Source organism: Melitaea cinxia, chromosome 22, assembly GCF_905220565.1.
Source record: "Melitaea cinxia chromosome 22, ilMelCinx1.1, whole genome shotgun sequence".
Taxonomy (NCBI): domain Eukaryota; kingdom Metazoa; phylum Arthropoda; class Insecta; order Lepidoptera; family Nymphalidae; genus Melitaea; species Melitaea cinxia.
Window position 1 is genome coordinate 1,552,762 of NC_059415.1, and position 21,746 is coordinate 1,574,507.

At 34.2% G+C, this 21,746-nt stretch overlaps 1 protein-coding gene across 1 annotated transcript in view; it reads right to left on the reverse strand.

Annotated features, from left to right (window-relative positions):
- Window positions 1-15,695, reverse strand: part of LOC123664380 (axoneme-associated protein mst101(2)-like) — a 32,036-nt gene extending 16,341 nt beyond the window's left edge. The window contains exons 1-17 of the mRNA XM_045598925.1: window positions 15,543-15,695; window positions 15,268-15,391; window positions 13,342-13,541; window positions 12,809-12,929; window positions 11,727-11,855; window positions 11,136-11,246; window positions 10,157-10,165; window positions 9,986-10,092; window positions 7,744-7,801; window positions 7,197-7,251; window positions 6,436-6,775; window positions 5,866-5,971; window positions 4,660-4,762; window positions 3,945-4,029; window positions 2,828-2,935; window positions 1,644-1,825; window positions 548-701 (exon numbers count right to left, since the gene is read on the reverse strand). Coding sequence (XP_045454881.1) covers window positions 548-701; window positions 1,644-1,825; window positions 2,828-2,935; window positions 3,945-4,029; window positions 4,660-4,762; window positions 5,866-5,971; window positions 6,436-6,775; window positions 7,197-7,251; window positions 7,744-7,801; window positions 9,986-10,092; window positions 10,157-10,165; window positions 11,136-11,246; window positions 11,727-11,855; window positions 12,809-12,929; window positions 13,342-13,541; window positions 15,268-15,391; window positions 15,543-15,623 — 2,073 coding nt within the window. The 5' untranslated portion in view covers window positions 15,624-15,695. The remainder of the gene's footprint in view (window positions 1-547; window positions 702-1,643; window positions 1,826-2,827; window positions 2,936-3,944; window positions 4,030-4,659; window positions 4,763-5,865; window positions 5,972-6,435; window positions 6,776-7,196; window positions 7,252-7,743; window positions 7,802-9,985; window positions 10,093-10,156; window positions 10,166-11,135; window positions 11,247-11,726; window positions 11,856-12,808; window positions 12,930-13,341; window positions 13,542-15,267; window positions 15,392-15,542) is intronic.
- Between the last annotated feature and the right edge of the window lie 6,051 nt (window positions 15,696-21,746).

The following is a 21,746-nucleotide window of genomic DNA, read 5'->3' on the forward strand; positions in this document are numbered from 1 at the left end:
CGCAGCCGCTCCAGCTTGCCGAGGTCGGCGTGCGCCTGCTTCTCCCGCCGCTCCTTCGTGTGTGTGTATGTGCGTGTGTGTGTACGTGCGCGTGTACCCGCTCGGCCTCCCGCAGCCGCTCCAGCTTGCCGAGGTCGGCGTGCGCCTGCTTCTCCCGCCGCTCCTTCGTGTGTGTGTATGTGCGTGTGTGTACGTGCGCGTGTACCCGCTCGGCCTCCCGCAGCCGCTCCAGCTTGCCGAGGTCGGCGTGCGCCTGCTTCTCCCGCCGCTCCTTCGTGTGTGTGTATGTGCGTGTGTGTACGTGCGCGTGTACCCGCTCGGCCTCCCGCAGCCGCTCCAGCTTGCCGAGGTCGGCGTGCGCCTGCTTCTCCCGCCGCTCCTTCGTGTGTGTGTATGTGCGTGTGTGTGTATGTGCGTGTGTGTGTACGTGCGCGTGTACCCGCTCGGCCTCCCGCAGCCGCTCCAGCTTGCCGAGGTCGGCGTGCGCCTGCTTCTCCCGCCGCTCCTTCGTGTGTGTGTATGTGCGTGTGTGTACGTGCGCGTGTACCCGCTCGGCCTCCCGCAGCCGCTCCAGCTTGCCGAGGTCGGCGTGCGCCTGCTTCTCCCGCCGCTCCTTCGCCGCCGCCTCCAACAACGCTTTCCTCTCTCTCTCCGCAGCGCTACGCGCAGCCGCAGCGGCCGCCATCTTTTCTTCTCGCCTCCTTTAAAAACATACATACATATTTATTATGATTACGTACCCTTTAATAACAATCAAATCACAACTGCCTGTCATACTTTTCGGCGAATTTTTGAAATAATCGGCAGCACAGAGATTGGACGATAATTGCTCGGGTCATTTAAAACCCCAGACTTGGCTAACTTTTACAAATTTTAGGGAAGCAGGAAAATGACCTTCATCGAGGAGTGTTTTAAAACAATTGCTTAGATTTTGAGCTACTAGACTGCAAAAGGCATTTGATATGTTTGGTGCTAATGCCATCTATACCGGAGCTGGTATTATTGTCAAGATTATTAATAATTTTTATGACTTGATGCTTTTTTCAGGATGCCTTTTTTCATATGAGTCCATGGTGAAAATTTGTTTAACTTTTGTCTAAATTGTGAGATGGCGTTGAATAAATTGAGCTATTATGAAATTTTGTCAGCAACTCGTTTACTACTTTAATGCCAATTGAGGAAAAATAATTATTAAATATTTAACATACTCGTAGCCATTCTCTGTTGTTTGGCTACGGCAGTAAAGAATATAGCCATACCCTCTCTTCCTGTGGCTGTCGTAAGAGGCGACTAAGGGATAATACAGTTTCACTACCACCTTGGAACTTAAAAAGCCGATCGATGGCTGGATAACCACTCAACTGCTGGTCTTGAAATACACAGGCCAAAGACGAGCAGCAGCGGCTTCGGTGCGACAAAGCTAGCCCTGTGGTCATAGACCGACCTGCCCAGCGTGGTGACTATGGGCAAAACACATGAGTTCACGCCATTTTTGGCACAAACTTCTATAAGCTACGGTAATCTCTTACCATCAAGTGAGCCGTACGCTTGTTTGCCGACCTAGTGACATAACAAAAAAAAATGCCCAGCAGTAGGACGTTACAGGCTCAATGCATGCAAGAAAAATCTCTTCAATAACTCACTTTTTCTGCAACTCTCTCTTAGCCTCTAGAAGAGCTTCCTTCTTACTTCTGGGGTCTTCTTTCTCCATCTTCTGATTCTCTTCTGCCTCTCTGGCTTTATTGATAGCGCTCAGTTTAGAAGTGGATGATGGTATAAAGGATTTTCCAGGGATCACTCGTGCCTTAGTAGCTGAGCTTGATACCTGAAAAATTAAAGAATATTTATTTCTGTGCCAAAGAGTTATTAGACACAGTTATTGACTTCCTCAATTAAGCACAGAAAGAATCTGAGCCAGATGGATTCGCTCTTCCGTTAAAAACTATCTTGTAACATAAAACGCTAAATAACAAAATTTTAATGTGTGTTTGTGTTTGCACAATGTATGTGAGAATGATGATAACTAAAAGTTAAATATTACATTTATAAGGGTATTTGTAAAGGAATAAGTTAATTAAATGGAATACTGTCTATTATACTAAAAAAGTAGAGAGTATAATCTGCCACCACGGTTTACTATAGTCTGATGAATAGAAGATATACAAATAAACCTTGTTACCTTGCCCTGGTAGATTGTATATTAAGACAATGTAAACTTTAAAATAGGATAAGTATTTTTTTTACGTTGAACGTTATTCCCACTGTGCTATTTTGTAATATCTACGATTTTATTTTTGTGTTACCCACACATTAGGAATTCTAAACATTTTTGAATACGGTTCGCTTAAACCGAATATAAAAATCATCATATCAAAAATTTCGCTCTAGCGGGTACATCATTCCATAGCTAATTGGCTAGAGCGCCGACACGGTCAGTCGCAGACGCGGGTTCGAACCCCGCTGGAGCGGTCAATTTTTGATATGATATTCAAAAATGTTATCCACACTATCTAAGCCCTATTTGAAGGACTGCAGTTAGCAGTTGAACATCAAATATGTCTTAATTTGATACACATGAATTTTAAACCAATTTAGCACTTGAAATATACGAGGTTCTGGTAGAGTTGTCATAAATTATGACACCTCATACGGATAGACTGTACTATGATGATCAGTAACTAATAAACCTAATGTGCAGATATTGCTCTACTGAAAATACTTATAGTTTATTTCAAACGTTTTTCTTTGTTCTAGGGGTTTTTGGTTAGTAATAGGTTTTAAGCTGTTACAGTAAAATGTTATAATTAATTTATAAATTAAATCTTACTTGTGGTGCTTTTCCATTGAAGATCATGCAGTTCATCTTACTCAATGTTTCAGCGGAGAGTATTGCTTTGGACACTTTGTCTGGGGGTGTTTGTTCGGAACTTTCCTCCTGAAATAAGGAAAATTTTTGTTCATCTGTGCTTTTGAAATAAAAAAATTTTACGCACACTTGATTTGGGGAATAAGCTGGTGAAATCGTAACGAGAGCGTTACGAAAAGTGTGATCGGGCGAGGCAAACGGAGCAATAGAGAGAGGTGCCAGCAAATATTTTCTTTCTCTCTTTCTGTCATAGCCAGTACGTACTATACGTTTCGTATATCTAAGACACAGTGCAGGCCTACTGTGCGAAAGTTTTATTTCAGTCGTGTTGTCACTAAACCTTTATGAAATTTAGGTTTTTATGGGTTTTCTTCTTTCTTTTGTAGGAAGGGTTCTTGAAAAGTCTCATAAATAGATAAAATGGGATATATTCATTTTAGTGAAAAAAAAGATCAATCAAAAGTGGTCTGAAAGCTCTACTTGAATACTTTAACTGAGGTAGGGCACAGCAGGAATTTCCTGCTCAAAATATGGAGCAGCACGACTGGGGTAGTACCTCGACCTTACAGAAGACCACAGCTAAATAATAGTGTTTCAAGCAGTATTGTGTTCCTGTTGGTGAGTAAGGTGACCAGAGCTCCTGGGGGGATTGGGGATTGGGTCGGCAACGCGCTTGCGATGCTTCTGGTGTTGCAGGTGTCTATAAGCTACGGTAATCTCTTACCATCAGGTAAGCCGGACGCTTGTTTGCCGACCTAGTGATATAAAAAAAAAACAGTAATTTTATATTTCAAGTTCTGCAGTGTTGCACGTAGAGCCGTTCAGTTTTTGTACCTTTTTGTATTTTTATTGCAATATACGATATATTCAAAATACAGTCCTCTTATTAACCAGCGTTTGGGTACCCAGTTTTCCCCAACCACCACGGCGCAGGGCGCTGGTCCCGACGAATACTTTATCTAAAAAAAAAAATTAAACCAAACCGCACCTAGCTTTACCCAGCCTAGGATTTGATTTCAAATATTGATAAATAAAAATTTACTTTTAGCATTTCTGAAATATAAGGCATATTATATACCTTTTTAGCCATTGCTCTTGTTTTAGTTCTGGTCACTCTAGTGGCCATTTCTTCGAACTGCTGGACTTTTGCTTTAACAGCTGACCTGTAAATAAATAATGTTTACTGTAACAACATATATAAATATCCTCTGAGACTGGCAAAAGATTAGACACGCTTGACTTGAGGGGTAAGCTGGTGAATATGTGATGAGAGCGTTACGAAAAGTGTGTTCGGGAGAGGCGAACGAAAGTTAAGGGGGAGATATAAGTTAGTGAAGATAAAAACGTTTCATATATTACTGTACAAATAAAAAAGTTTTACTTCAGTCGTGTGGTCTAAAGCACTCTTGTCTTTTTTTAATTGTGGTGCAATATACAATATTTAAATTAAGTGTATAAATATAAATTTGACAAGAATATCATAGGTAAGACTTTTAAGTAAGTTTTAGTCTATTTCTGTAACTATACATCCATTTAATATAATAAAAAGTACATATAACAGCCAGCCTAAAAGACAAGCTAACAATCTTGACGTCTCCTACCTTATGTATTATATAAAGGTTATATAAACGTATGTTAAAGGTTATATAAACATTTTTAATATATCAAAAATACCGCCCGTTCCAGCGTGGATCGATCCCGCGCCCCCGAATCACCGTGTCTGACACGGTATTCTTGATATGATATCAAAAATGTTTATATTTTCCAACAAATTAAAGGCTATATATACTTACGTGGGTTGTGGTGGCGAAGGATTCGAGGTAGGAGTGTGTTCGATGCTATCGTTGTCATCGGTCAATAGAGAATTGTCTTGTGTTATATTTGCTGTTTTTGGATCTGAAACATCAATGTTATTATTATTACATAGTTGATAAAGATGTGTGGACTTAGTGACGCTGTATTTCATGCAAGATATTACGAATTTTGTCCTAAAACACAGTTTATATATTATTTTTCAAAAGAGTAACTGTGGAGTTTCTTGCCGATTCTTCTCTGCAGTATTTACATTCCGAATCGATGGTAGCTTTACTTTTAAAAACTAATAATCACTTTATAATTTTAATTTGCAAATGACGATTCGAAGTTGCTTTTGCAGCCTATTTGAATAGAGCTATTATTGGTTTTGATTTAAAGATTGAGAGATTTAAAACAATTTCTTATATTTAAGTAATAATTAATTTTTGTGTGTTATGATACTTAGTATTAGCTAATGGTGGAAGTTTTATTGATTTCAATTGTTGTAATTAGATACAAGATAATAATGTAATATAAAATTTATATTAATGTATGAATCCAAGGCCGTAGCTAGGTGGGGCAAGTTGGGACATTTGCCCTACCCTGACTCGAAGCCGATTAATATTTTATATTATTTATTTCTATAATAGAACTAGTTGAAGCGCGCGTTGCTACGCTTTTTGTTAATTTTTTTGGTCGTACCAACTCAGGAACCTTTGTGGGGTCATGCACAACACTTGGCTGAAGATCATGGACATGATCAAATGCATAGTTTACGATTCTATAAACGACAAACATTCATTTTTATATATATAGATATAAGGTAATTTACCTTATCTCTATATATATAAAAAGATATATAAAAAGGAACTATGAGGTAGATTTAGCCAAAACCTATGCAAGCTATTATTGCAGAATTGTAGATAGTGGCGGTAAATGAAAAGTTACAGTAAATAAAAGAATTTATCTTTCGATTACGTATCGAGTATTAATTACATTTGCTTTTGCCCCACCTTTCCAAAATTCTGGGTACCCCTATGTATATATGCCAAATAATAAAAAATTTAAAAAGGGGTTGACGATATATTTTAAAATAGAAAATAATAATAATAATGATAAACTACATCAACAATCAAAATGATGATCCCGAATCTCTGTCTCAATTAAAATTTAATAACTAAAATTAAGTGATAAATTATAAATACCTTTATCGATTACAACTGTAGCATCCATTATAGCATTTGTTTGTGGTTTGTCCAAAACTACTGTCTGGTTGCACGTCTCTAATACAACTGTTTCATTCATTTGACGCTGTAATAAAAACTTTCATTAGAAAATTTGATTATTTATTATCAATGACTGGTTTAGTATAGAGTTACAGATGGTATTATCTGAAGGATTATAGGCCATAAAAGATCATACTATGACTCATTAGAGCTGAAGTTCAAAACGGGAAAGAATGTTAAGAAAAACGAAATATCCCAAGAGGCTAATTGATATATCACGTATATTTATTATTTTCATAGAACAGCGATCGAAATTTATCATTAAAACACAGTTATTTTATTTTTAAAGAGCAACTGCATTGTTTCTTGATTCTCCTCTGTAGAATCTACATTACGATCCGTGGTAGCTATAATTTTAACAATAACTAAAATTTTAATTTGTAGGATGATGATTCGATAATTCTTTGATGCCTATTTGAATAGAGCTATTTTGGTAACTCGAAATGGACGAATTCGATTGTAATTAATACTTTTAAAATAATAACTTACAATGTTTTTAGGCGTAATCGGAGCGTGGTTGTACAATCCGTTGGGTAAAACAACAGTTTTATCCATATCATTCGATATTTCCGTTGAATTTGTCGTCAGACATATCACCTTTGTTTTATCCAAATCCGTATTACACCCATCTTTATCTTTTCCTTCATCTGTATCATTTTCTTTTACTTTATTTTGAATTGTTTTAGTGTCTGTTTTAGATTTCGTATCATTTTTCTTAATGATAAGTACCGGTGAATGGACCTCTGGTACCGATATTCTCTCTTCTTTCGGAGATATAACTAATGTTTCCTGTGTTTGTTCAACTTTTTCCATTTCTTTTTCTTTTTCACTTAAAATAATTAATATTAATTTTGTTAATGTTTTTTAAATTAAAATAATTTTTTACTTATTAATTAATATGATTATTTACAAAGCGTTTATGCCAAAAAGCTAAAAAGGTTCAGACAGAATATGAATTACAAGCTTGAAGAATTAAATTAAGTTTTTGTTATACAATTTAATTTCTTCATAAAAATAATTTAACAATAAGCATAATAAAAATAAAATAATACATACTATAAAAACATAATTCATAATGTTAGGATATTTAAATTTAAACACTTGCTGTGCCTTAGTAGGGTTCTTATTTGAATATAAAACTGTATACACAACAAGAATAGTCAACATCTTTACCATTATACCATAAAATTTTATAAAATACACAAAAATTTCAGACTGGCAGATGTGTGATATATATAAGATATACTTACGCCGCTTTTTGAGCTCTTCGAGTCCGTTTCGGTCTTTGTTTTTCAGCTGGCGAAGCTGAAATTATAACAAAATATCACTAATATTGTAATAATTTTATGTAACTGATTCTGACTGACTGACTCTTGGACTTCTGTGCCCCAGAAATTCTCACCACCGCGAGTAGACTGGTAGAGATCTCTTCTAGAGATAAGTTTGCCCTTGCCAACTTCCTTTGTATATATAATTTTTACTTGTTTCTTTTTTTTTTGTGCAATAAAGAATATATAATGTTTAATTGTTTTACGTTAATTCGTCAGCGTTTAATGAAAAGAGTGTGTTCTAACCACACGACCGAAGTAAAACTTCTTTAGCTCCATCTAACTTATATCTCGCTCTCAAGCTCCGTTCGCCTCGCCCGATCACATTTTTCGTAACGCTCTCGTCACAAATTCACCAGCTCACTCCCCAAATCAAGTGTAAAGAAGTTTTACTTCGATAAAACTGTTTTATGAAATACATTATTTTATTAACGTATTTTGTTTTTAATAAACATTACATATACGATACCTGCTTCAGTTACCGTTGCAGTTTGGTTGTCTTTGTCACTCACTGTCGGCTCTGCTGCCTATAAATAGACATAAAAGAAATTAACAAAGCTATCTAAAATAGGCTACTTACGGTAGTGAAAAATAAATTATAAGTTGATAAAAATTAAAATTTATGTAGAAATACACTTAAATATTCTGATTTGAAATAAAAGCACATTATTGTTTTACGCTTCAGCCTGTAATATCCCACTACTGGGCATAGGCCTCTTTCCCCATGTAGGAGAAGGATCAGATCTTAATCCACCACGCTGCTCCAATGCGGGTTGGCGGATATATTCCCTACTATGAATAACGATCGCTATCAGGTGTACATGATAACAACCACATTAGTGTTTTATTATATTAAAATTAAAAGTCGTATATTTTAATCTGTATATCACGTGACCTAAAACAGGACTCGCCTTGGTATGACGTCATACGGACAAAAACAAAGTTCTGTCAGTGCTGTAAACAGATAGGATCTATCAAATTTAACTTCAAGGAGTAATAGTTATGCTCTTTCTTTAGTGCATTTCATTTGTACCTATTTATTTATTAAAATACAAAATGGTTTTGTATAAGCAGATAGTACGAATCGGCCAAAAATTTATTCAATGATGGTTGCAAATTTTTTTGCATGTAACCCAGACTTCTGTTCTGCCAAATTTCGGAATGTTAAAACATCTTTGTAAGTATTACTTGTTCTATTATAGTGTTTTTTTTTATGTTGGGATACCTAATTTGAATAATGAATTTTTAATGCTAGTATTTGTACAGCTAGACACTACACACCAACGATGGTTATTGTAATTCATTATTTTACACAAAAACACCAAATATTTGTAGCTGTTAACGTTGAATGACAAAGAGTATATGTTTAAGGTCCTGAACTTTTGACGTATTGAACGAGTTCGGTCTTACATACGTCATACACGACTATTGTGACCTCGACCTTACAAAAGACCACAGCTAAATAATATTGCTTTCAAGCAGTATTGTGTTCCTGTTGGTGAGTAAGGTGACCAGAGCTCCTGGGGGGATTGGGGATTGGGTCGGCAACGCGCTTGTGACGCTTCTGGTGTTGCAGGCGTCTATAAGCTACGGTAATCGCTTACCGTCAGGTGAGCCGTACGCTTGTTTGCCGACCTAGTGACATAAGAAAAAAAGAAAAAATGTCTGAATGTAAAGTCGAAATCCAAATAAGGGCAGTAATCTATTAAGATCTAAGAGCCTGTTTCACCAGTTGTGAATAACGCTATTTGACAAATGACGATAGCCAACATAAAAGTTTTGGACGTTTTATTCTTTTTCACTATCAAATTCCACCGTACTTTTGAAATATTTTTACCCTCAAACATAATTTTAAGCCATGTATTATATGAATTGAATTTAAATGGTCCTAATGGCCTATTCCATATCCTGCTGTTAAAGTCTATTCGTGACTTATTTGCACGATAATCTTCATCCACAACTGGTAACTAACTGGTGGCCCTAAGCCTTTTTTTCGTATGATAAAGAGGTCTATAGTGAGTTCAACGAGCCGAGATACCAAATGTAAATAAACCAAATGCGAGGTCATTCAACTATGCAGGGTTTTGTAACCTTTTTTTTACTTAAACAAATTTTTAATATAATATTTTGATAATTATTGAATTAAATATAATTACTTATATATGATTTGATACTTCTTAAATAATAATTATCGAAATAAAAAAAATCACCCCGAGCTCTTCAGGACACGGAATGAAATAAAAATTAATAATACAAAATCAAAGGGCCGTCCGCGGTCCGATTGTTTTTAAGGCCAGTTAAAATATCGTTCGACCTTGCAGAGAGACGTGCAGCAGATAGCAAACAAAAAAGAAAGAGATAGAGTATATTTTGTTTGTTCCGTCGTCGCTACGAAAAAATGATGGGCTTTGTTGTATTTTTTCATTTGGTATTTCTTCTCGTTGAACTTTAGGAATGAGCTGTTTATATTTTGTTTTAATTTAATTAGTAATAGTAGGTACCATTCAAAAATTACATTACACGAATTTTACAATTATTTGATCCCTCACTTGTACTCGTCACAGCTTGTCACATTTATGAGACCTTTATAGATGATATCACAAAATTTTAGACCCAGGTGGGCCTTGTTAATCAATGTCACAGTCGTGGACCCCTCCTTAAGGTGTGACGTAATTTATGGACGGCCCCTAATATAAATTAAAATAATTTACCTTTTTAGCTCTAGTACGCTTCGGTCTAGTTTCAGCGGGCTGAGAATCTTCGCTGTCTGTTTGTTTTGTTGTTGCTCTAGCACTGGCTCTGGTAGATCTGTTCGACACTGAAATAAAATATTTGTACTTAGTTACTTTGTATAAGAGACTAGTTCTAGTTAGTGATCTGACCGACATAAGCTATAAGCAAGTGGAAATTTACAACTCACAATACATCTAATACAGAATAGAAAACTAAAAGGCTGATAACATATATTGAAGAGTTAAAAGAGTAACAAACAAATATAATAAATAAAATAAACGCCTCACACTTAGGTTTTTACCGAGTGTCAAGCACAAACGCTCAGACCAGGGTATACGTCTATATGGTCAATATAAATGTCCGCCATGTTTTTTTTTTATAGAATGATAGGCTTGCGTTTGAGCACTATTTCACCTGATGATAAGTGAAAATGCGGTCTAAAATGGAGCACGCTTATCTAGAAGTAACCTATTCGCTCGCGACTTAAAGATCCCCAGGTTATAATTTTCTGGAAACATGTGCGAGGATGGAACCAATAACTGTCAGGTTACACTTTCATACCTAATTTCACTGAACGGATTTTAGCCAAATTGTGTACAGAGATAGAGTAGACATTGGGACAGGTCATAGCCTATCTTTTATTGAGAGAAAAATACTTGAAGGGATTGAAGTAGGTGATGAAAATTTAAATACAATTTACTATCAATGAACCTCAGACAACGCCCAAAGACACGACTCACTGGCATCAGTTAGTATATAATAAAACTAAACATGCCCTGCGGTTTTAGCCACGTTAATTTTGCAGCATACTAAAATATTATATAGCCTAACCTCCTCAGTAATGACAAAACGATTTTTTCTATTATGTAATGAGTGTGTCACAGGAGTAATCGTAATGTCACATCCACAGTAATTATTTAACGTGTCTTGTAAGATAGCGTCTCGGACCACTACTTAATTGTTATAATACAATTGTTCTTTAATCCAATTTCATTAATAACATTCTTTGTACCAAGAACATTATTTTATTTCATTGCGTATTGCTGACCAACACAATACAAATTTGAACCAAAAATAATAATAGAAATAAAAATAAAAATGTTTAAACAAACAAACTAATCATACCACGTGCGGGCTGTGTGTCTGTCTGTTTCCTTGTCCTCGTAGTTCGACGTCGACCAGTCTCTTCCGGTTCTGCAATTTCCTCAGTTTTCTCCTTATGAAGCATTTTACGAGGTTCTAGAAAAGTTAGATAAACATTACATACAAATAGATATAATATACATAATAAATTCACACACAAATCGTTCTGCAGACTTGACAGTTGATTGTAAAACATCAAGTTGTTACAATACTCACAACACAAACACTCAGACATAACAGACATTAAAACGGATGCGTTTTAGACCACAAGACTGAAGTAAAACTTCTTTAGCTCCATCTAACTTATATCTCCCTCTCAAGTTCCGTTTACTTCACCCAATCACACTTTTCGTAACGCCCACGTCACGCATTCACCAGCTTACTCCCCAAGTCAAGCGTTCGTAAAGAAGTTTTACTTCAAAAAAACGAGTGTGCTTTGGAACACAAGACTAAAGTAAAGCTTCTTTAGCTCAATCTAACTTAAATCTTCCTCTCAACTTTCGTTCGCCTCACCCGATCACACATTTCGTAACGCTCTCGTCACGCATTCACCAGTTATTAGTTTAAACAACTCACTGGGCACAGGAGCCATGGGGGGTGGCATTGCCATCTCATCTTTATCTGATTCTTGTTTAACTTCAACATTCAACGGCAGACTTTCCATGTCCATAGGCTCCGGCGGTAGAGATATTTTCTCTTGCTTTACTGAAAGAGAAGTATACACATTTATATTAAACGAGTGGCCGTGGTATTAAACAGATGGCGCCACTACTCTTAATTTCCAAGTTGTAGGGTTGGAAAAGCCCTTATATCTTTAAAAACACGTCCTTTAGGTTAAAACGGAAACTTTCTTGTTCGAAGGGGGATAAAGGGCTATCACACTATATAAGTCCCCTTATCGTGCCGGGACTCCTTTTTAAGTTTTATATGGTACGGAATGATATGAAGCAAAAACTTTGTATGAAAATTCCACTGACGGAGGAGTATGATATTTCACACACTTATAATTTATATAGAAGAGTGCAGAATGCTAATATTTTTATTTTTACATTTGTTACTGTAATAAAGTTATTAAATTTTATGTATTTATACAGCAGTAGCTAACTTATATTTTAGAGTTAAAGCGACATAATTTTAGTTATTCAAATTAGTTCAAAAAATATTTTAAAATTTAAGTTATTAAATTTCGCGCCTTTACTACGTATGCTACAGCTGCAGAACCTATTGTTACGGCGGACGATAACGTCGAGAACATTCTAGAAGGTGTGAGAAAGAAAATATTCTTAAACTTTCTCGAATATCCTAGAGCCTAGCTCTCTGAATATATAAGAGCTCGGTGTCGCCCACCAGAGTTAGTTCGATTTGAACAGCGAATCAAACGATTTCGAAACGAAAAGAAGTTATTTAAAAAAAAAATTAGGGATTGGAAATTTCTGTTAAATAGCCGTGCGAAGCCCGGGCGGGAAGCTAGTATTAATAAATAGATTTATTGTGATTTATACTACTAGACCATTTTCTTTGCCCTAAGGTTGCCTGGAAGAGATTGCTTATTAGCGATAAGGCCACCCTTTGTACCTAATCATATATCATTAAAATCATTCTTTCTTTGTTATTATTTGTTATTGGTGTACAATAAAGTATATTATTATTATTATTACCTTGCACTACAGGAATTGGTTCAGTATTTTCCTTATCATCCTCTTTCCCACGACGTTTGCTTCGACCAGATTTATCCATTGAATTTTCACGACGAAGTTTTTGATTTAAGTTTACGTTCACCTAAAGAATGAAAAATTAATAATGTCATTATTGTATAATACCACTGTAATGTTAACACGTATCTTCTTTTAATGGCTAATCTTATAAACTAAAGTCTATCCATCTTTATAAACAAAAATTAACAGTTGTTATAAGCGGATTCTACTTTATATATATAGAGTAGAATCCATATAATAAATATATATGTATATATAATATATATATTTTAATTCATAATTGTAAATTTTAAATTATTAATTTATAGTATAATTATTGTTCTTATATATTATGGCACAAAATATGTAAGTACTTGTTGTTGTTAACTTGTTTTGTAATTTATTTTTTTTAAAATGTAAAAAATCAATATCAATTAATCTAGAATGATGTACACATCGGTAATTGGTATCTGTAATTAAAAAAAAAAAATTCAAACCTGTTTACTGATAATGCTCTGTGCTTTAACGGAAGCATTTCTCTTCTGTCGTTTGTCTTGCTCAGGGCTTTCCATACCATCGACTTCATTTTTGCTACGTTTCTTTGAGCCTCTACGTTCTGTACTCTCAGTTGACGTACGATCGTTGTTTGATTTGACGCTACCATTGCCTGATTCTTCGGATGTTTTGGCTGACTCATCTTAAATATTGAATTAGACATTTATTTGTTAAAATTAAAATTTATATCAGCTGTAATATTGCATATATTTTGTATATTCAGTCAGCTAATGAGTCAATTCAAGTAATGTGCAAAAACAAAAGTTTTTCAGAATTTATTGCTGGCACATGTTTAGTAGTTAAACTGTTAAGTAAATTATCAATCAATATAAGAATATTCACCTATTGTTTCTTTGAAATCCCTTACTTAAAAAACTGTACGAGCGGTGGTTATGACCATCTTACTAGGCATTAGTTTTTATTGTACGATATAAGTAATTAAAATGAGTCTTTATAGTGTACTTTATTTTACCATTCCTTCTAGTGCATTCGGGTCAAAATAGGAACTAAGTATATATGAAATTCCTCAGGTTTTATCATAACGAGATTCTATTGTATATCAACAAATATATGATAAATAAATAATAAATCTGATATATCAAATTCTCATGTCACAATGTTAGTTAAAATACTCCTCTGAAACGGCTGAACCGATATCGTAGGTCTGAGGATCAGCCAACGTCTATTTTTCATACCCTTAAGTTATAAGGGGGCTAAAATAAGATGGTTACTAACATATATGGCAGAATAACCTTTGTAAGGTCAGCTAGTAATAAATAAATATTTAAAACACACACACACACACACACGGTCTGTTCCTAAAGTAAGCAACTGAATGCCTGTGTTATAGGTAGGGTTGCCAACTGTTGAAAGGACTAACGCGGGAGACTTTGGGGAAAGAAAAACTCAATTAATTTTTAAATTTATATTTATTTTGCTTTCTAGCAGCATCTAATATTTTACGGTTTTTCATTACAAAATCGTAAAAGTTTTTACATGTAAAATCGAAGTTTGTGAGTACTTGTAATTCTGCTTTTATTAAAGAAATACTCATTCGGTTTCTTTCCTTGCTCCATGCTTGTTCCATTATGCTGAATATACGTTTGCAAGAAGCATTAGAGACAGGAATGGAAAGAACAAACGTGACCATTTATTATCAATTCAGAACAAGGATTTCTATCTTTCGATATAGTAAAGAAGTCAACCCAGCGTAGGATGCGTATAATTTTTAGAAAAACCGGAAAAATTATTCTTCCCCGGGAGGTCGGGAGATTAACTATTATTTCCGGAGTCTCCCGGGCGATCCGGGAGGGTTGGGAACCCTAGTTATAGGTAACAGCCAACTGGTATAAATATGAGAAGATTATTGAACAATTTTTACTAAAGTAACTTTGATATAACTTAAATTTGTTTACATTGAATATTACAATGTGTGTTATGATTAATATAACATGATTAAATAATAAAAAAAAACGAATGAATTTGTGCGCTTTAAAGAAATTTACTTAAACGTATGTAGATACTTATACTATAAATGGAGGAACTTTTAGTAATAATTTCGAAGCTAAACATTTGAATAAAATTTATCAGATGCTTCTACTGAAAATTGAAACATCATGTTAAACCAAGGTTATAGAAATGTAAATTCTTTAATCATAATTGTAAGTTAAGTACTTGTGGAGGCCTATGTCCAGTAGTGGACTGCGAAAGGCTGATGTGATGATGTGATAATGATGAATTGTAAGTTTGTTAAATAATAAATATGTGCCAATGTGTGTATGTTGTAGACAGAGGTCTAATTGTGGAATAATAGATAAGATTGGGTTTTCTATGAAGTTATAACTTAAGATTAGACAAACAATACGTACCATCGTCTTCATTAATACTTTGTAAGGTTGTCATAGCGTGTTTATCCTTTTGGGACTTATCCCGCATTCCGGCTTTACCATTTTGAAACTCCTCTTCAAACTTATCAAAACACAAGAACGCGGCCTGTGAACGAATTTATAACATACACTTAGAAACTAATCACACTTTAAATATCTATGAGCACTGAATATTTAAATTAATATAAGATAAATCAGGCGGAAATTTAATTTGTAACTGTTGGATTTATGTTCCACGTTATGTGTTGTAACTCTACCTTAAGGTCATCATTGAAGTTCTTTGTGAAAGCATTCGATATTTCACAGATTTTTGGTAGCAATTCATTAAAAATGGACATAATTGGAAAAGGAACTTCACTTTCATAAAAGTTTCTTAAATTTGACAAACGCTCTAAAACACTACACAATCGAAAACCGTTTGAAATTGAAAAACATTGTTGCCAACACAATTCAAATTACAACGTAACGCAATGAGGCCGGTTTTCGTTGCGTTCACAGTTCACACATTCGTAAGAAAAATGTTTTAATAATATTTTATTTCAATTAAAAATATAATTGTTACTAAATATTAATAATTTTAATAGTTCTTTTTTTAGTGCGAATTATGTTCATACTTGTGTATGTTCATACATGAATTTAGTGTGCAAATTTTATTTTATATATATATGAATTTTGTAATAGTTACAAGATATTTCAATAGATGTCACTTTATAAAGATTCTTAACTAATAATATAAAATTACAATTTTGTTATATTAAAAAAAACAGTGAAATATCAACTTTTTGTTTTCGCTTATAATGGATTTGAATGTAGTTATTAGCATAAAAAAGAAATATGTTGTCGAAATGAAATCTTAATTGTACGTGATTGCAACATTTTTCAATAATAAGTACTCATTTTAGTAATTTTCTACTGTATAGCTTGTAACTTACGTAAGAATTTATGTATCCAACTAATTAGTACAAAATGAATATCAAATATAATTATTTTACATATAATACAAGATACAATTAATAAAACTATTTTATATTAAGAACGTGAGACTGTTTTGTAAGCAGTGTGAGTAGTATAATATTTATCTTATATTCAACGTCACTTATTTGATTATTATTTTAAGCTGCTGATGAAAAAAATTACCCGTGATTTAGTCTAGTGACAGTAAAATAATAATTGCTTTATATAATTAATGGAAATAAAGTCTGTTCGCGTTAAGAAAATATTCACTAAACGATGTCATTAAAAGGAAGTTCTTATTATTCTTATTGAGGGTTGAGGTTGAGGTGGCCCTTTAGAGCTCACTCCAAGGCAATAGAGAGCTCTTGGTGCTCATGAGCGCTTTATAATCGAAGGAGGCCGCAGCACGTGTGGCCAACCGTTGGGGCGCCGGGCGTCGCGGTGCATCTTAACGCGATCCCGTGGCGTCCCACTAGGACGTTAAGGGCGCCGCTGGTTTTTAGCGGGTATTCCGGACCTTCAGACCTGTGTTCTAATACACTATGACAATAAGCTTGATGCTATTATATTTAAATATTATATAATAAATAAAAATTAATACAATACCTATTATTATTATTCATGTAATAATAGATCAATGTATATATTTATTATTTATAGACCAAGTGCATTAACCCAACACCAAAAAGCAATCAAGTAGCAATAATTGCTGAAACTATGAGACGTAAAATGAAGAATGATCCTACGTTTTTACTGTTTATAACGCTCTATTGGTCGTAAAACTCTATGAAATTTTTATTACAGATCTTAAAATTGCTTTGCCGTCGAAGAAATTACGATTGTAGACGGCATAAGTAAGCGAAAATGAAAACAACAACTACGTACAAAGTAAGTACCTATACAGAGTTATTGATAGACATTAATATTCTGGAACTAACTGTGTCCTCGACTTCGTCCGCGTCCAATTTTAATCCCTACTACATCAACTATCTGGCACTGAAAGTGCCGTCAAAATCGTTCCAGCCGTTTCAGAGATTAGTTGGAACAAAGAGACAGACATACAGACAAAAACTGTAAAAAATGCTATTTTGGTATATGTACCGTGTATAACTACATATGCATTTAGTAAGTAGGTTATTTTAATATTACAAACAGACACTCAAATTTTGTTTCTTTGTATTGATTAATTAACATTACAATAATAGGTATCACATAATAAAAGATAGAGTTTAAAGTAGCTATATACTTAACAGTAGTAGAATATAACGAAAAATAAACTCCCGCAAACGACAAAAAAACCGACTTCACTTACATCGAAACGTAATACAACGTAGGTAGACGTAAAAAAAGTCAAGAAGATACGTGTTATCAAAGATTATTCGAAAGTAATCATCAAATCTTTTTCTCTAGCCAGCTACGTTTCGTATATCTAAGACACAGTACAGGCCTATTGTGCAGAAGTTTTACTTCAGTCGTGTGATCTAAAGCACACTCGTTTTTTTAAAAGTAAAACTTCGTTACGCATGTTTGACTTGAGAGTAAGCTGGTGAATACGTGAGAGCGTTACGAAAAGTGTGATCGGGCGAGGAGAACGGAAGTTGAGAGGGAGATATACGTTAGTGAAGATAAAAACGTTTCGTATAGTTTTATTTCATTTAAGAGGTTAAGGTCAATTACTATATTTATAATACTACTCCACGACAGTACTACTAATAAAATGTATTTTATTTATTAATTATGACAGTAAAAATAAATAAATAAAGAACAATAACATTGGGTATATAGAAAAAAACCGAAACAAAATCAAACAGCGTAAAAAGTTAAAAAAAAAATGCAACTGTCATTCCAATGGTAAAGCGAGACGCCATTTTGTAATTTTTATACAATTTAAAATGTCGCGACAAATCAAATGACATAAAAGCAATCGTAAGTGTTTACTGCGACAGAGTTTTATCGTGGCTGTATTTGCTAGGGGTGTAGAACCGTTGACAGTTCGGTATGCGAGGTCGCTGTTCCGAAATAAAATGCAATAAACGGCAAGGCTGGCAGAAAATCTATAAAGAAATGATAAGTACAGTTAGCGACTTTGTTTTGATCCAAAAATGTATTATTATTAATTTTTAGTATAGAAAGTAAGATAATAATAGAGAAATTCTTTTTTGAGCTGTGCTTATCTGACAAGGGATGCTTAGCACCCAGGATTGAAGGATAACTCGAAAGTAACTCGAAAGGATCGAAGAGGTAAACGAGGGTTAAATAATGCATTAAATTGTATTACTTTGCATAACGTTGACTTTCAATCTTTTTTTTCTAACTGTCAGATAGTGTACCGGTTACTTAAATTTAAATTACATTTGTTACATTACTCGTATATGTAGGTATGTGATGTACAGTAGGGTTTGAGATATATGAATGTATTTAAACCACACGACTAGAAGTAAAACTTTCTATTTTCATTAACTTATATATCTCTCTCAACTTCCGTTCACTTCGCCCAATCACACTTTTCGTAACGCTCTCGTTATGCATTCATCATCTTAGTCCCCGAGTCCAGCGTGCGTTAAGAAGTATTATTTCAAAAGTATCATGATAACCTGACAATCCATGTTTTCATTTTACCAATTAATATAGTTCCCGCTATTTCGATTCAAATGAATTAATTGATTCATTCGATATCACGATTCTAGGTTTATTTAAAATTACATTTCAAGATCTACTAGTATTTAAAAATTACTACAGATTTTCATTAAAGTAAAGGTTTTTTTTGTTTGTTTTTGGTCACACCGGAATTGACCACTAAAAGGAATCAGGGTTTTTTGGACGGAAGTACAACTTCAGTTCCAAAAGACGTATGTAGTAATTCCTTTTATTCCTTTCGATTTTTATTATTCGATTTAAAAGTATTGTAATTTGCGAATCAATTGCATTTGGTAAGCATTAAAGTTCAGCGCCTTGAATCATAAAAACCAACATTGTCGAGTTTTGACGAGCGAAGTAAGTTCCTTTCTTTAGTTGCGTAACTTTGGAACGGTATGTGTTTCGTTCCACGAAAAACTATTATACATACTACTCGATCGCAGAATTAAACCCATCGTTACCCCATACAAACACCTAAAAAATGCTTATGTATTCGATACATCAGAAAACGTAGTGGCCTATACAGGTGCAAGAACTGGTCAACTTCAATGAATAATCATCAAATAATCATGGCCTCTGATTTTGGAATTTTGAGTTATTTTTAATCTGCTGTGCTGTATAATAAAGTATGATAAGTGATAAAATTTATGTTGTAAAACCTTCTTTAGAGTTAGGATTGAGTGTAAAACGTTGGTAGCCTTATGTTATTCGCTATATTTTGTCTAGTTATTATTATTGTTTAATGACCAAGATGCAAACAGCTCAAGTTGGAGTGCACTCCACCATGATTGCTATAATTGCAATCGATTTGTTACCGCCTATTGATGACTTCTGCTTTTTAGCTTGGACGGTTGCCATTAGGTCTTGTTCGAAATGTGGGTTAACCTCGATTTAAGCTGTATAAAAATGCTGCTTATGTCGCTTGATCTGTCAAAATTATGCAAGATTACCTATCAATGTATTGATAAAAATATGTACCGTTTGGCGCTTTTTGTAACTAATTGGTAGAAATATAGATTAACGCGAAAAGTCTGGCGTATATACCATGCCTATTTTTGAATCCATATTATAAATAAAGATTAGGCACTTATATAAAGATTCGTCAAAAATTATGCAAGAATTATTTATCAGTGGAATAACGTAGGTACTGTTTTGTAATTGGTCAAATTATGGGTTAAATCTAAAGCCATAAGCTCACATACTAAGGTATATTTCGGATAACTTAATCCGTTAAAAATAATGCAAAATTATCAAAGAAAAATAAAATAAATAAATAAACTGTACTTACCTACTGTAAATTTCTCATAGTTATGCACAATATAGTTTTAAAAAGTAGGACGACAGTTCGATATGCAAGAATGTTCACTACGGGTTTGTAAGTATACAATAAATATACATAAAGTCGCGTTGGCGCAACGGTCACAGCCATGGATTGTGCCTGTTGCGCTGGCGGTTGCGGTTTCGATCCCCGCACATGACAAACATTTGTATTGGTCATACAGGTGTTTGCCATGGTCTGAGCGTTTGTGCAGTCCTTGTGAGTCTCCCCACCGTGCCTCGGAGAGCACGTTAAGCCGTCGTTCCCGGTTGTTATCATGTACACCTGATCGCGATCGTTAGGTACTCATAGTAGTAGTACTCATAGTAGTAGTACTCATGGTATATATATTCCCTATATCCGCCAAGCGCATTGGAGCAGCGTGGTGGATTAAGCTCTGATCCTTCTCCTGCATGGGGAAAGAGGCCTGCCCAACAGTGGGATATTACAGGCTGAAGCGTTATACATACTTAAGTCTTAAAATTTGTTCAACGACACGTAGCTTGATTAAATTTTATAAATAGGAAATATTTGGTAATTCTTACATCACTAGTTTAAATTTGAACTTATTTGGTTAAGATGCACAACTTTCACTCTTTGACCATAATACAGAAGTATGTACCTACCTACATATACAATAAGACAAAACATATTTACAATTTCCTTATTTAAGTGATTATTAATAATTCAAAAACCATATCATTATCATACGAGTAAATTGACAAATCGTAATTATCCTAAGCACATATACTACCTATAATTAAAAACATTTTCTTCTTGGTAATATTTTATAATCCAAATAATATTAAGTCGAGTGTACCGAGGCGTCACGGGGTCGTCCTACTATCGAGGCACTGCAAGATTCCGTCTAATAAACTGTTGCTTGACAACCATAATAACATTTAACATACAATACCTATGTAACAATATTTATATTCATACTAGCTGATCCGGCAAACGTTGTTTTGCCATATATGTTATAAATCCCCTTAATCACCCCTCCCTTATAACTTAGGGTATGAAAAATAGATGTTGGCCGATTCTCAGACCTACCCGATTTGCACATAAAATTTTATAAAAATCGATCCAGCCATTTTGGAGGAGTATGGTAATTAACTTTGTGACACGAGAATTTTATATATAAGATTTCAAATTAGTCTATATGTTTTTAATGTGTTAGCTTGGTGTAATAATATACTCGAAAATTTTACATAAATAATTTGATAAATTAAGTATATAAGATAGATTAGATAGAGAGGTAAGATAAGATTGAAGTAAATTATTCTTGTCTGAGTAATATTCCACCCATTAGAAAACTCATATACCTATAAACGAAAATAAATGTAACAGAACTTTTGTTGTTGATCCACGTCACATCTTTATGATTTGATTAATGACACCTTAAGTACGGCCAAATACATCAAATAGTTAAGACACATGAGAACTAAAGAAGTTAGCTTAAGCTACACGTTTCCTCGTAACTTATTTATGAAAAAAAAAAAACGGTTGTAACATAGACCTTTTTCTTTTTTTGTTGCTAATTAAAAAGGTT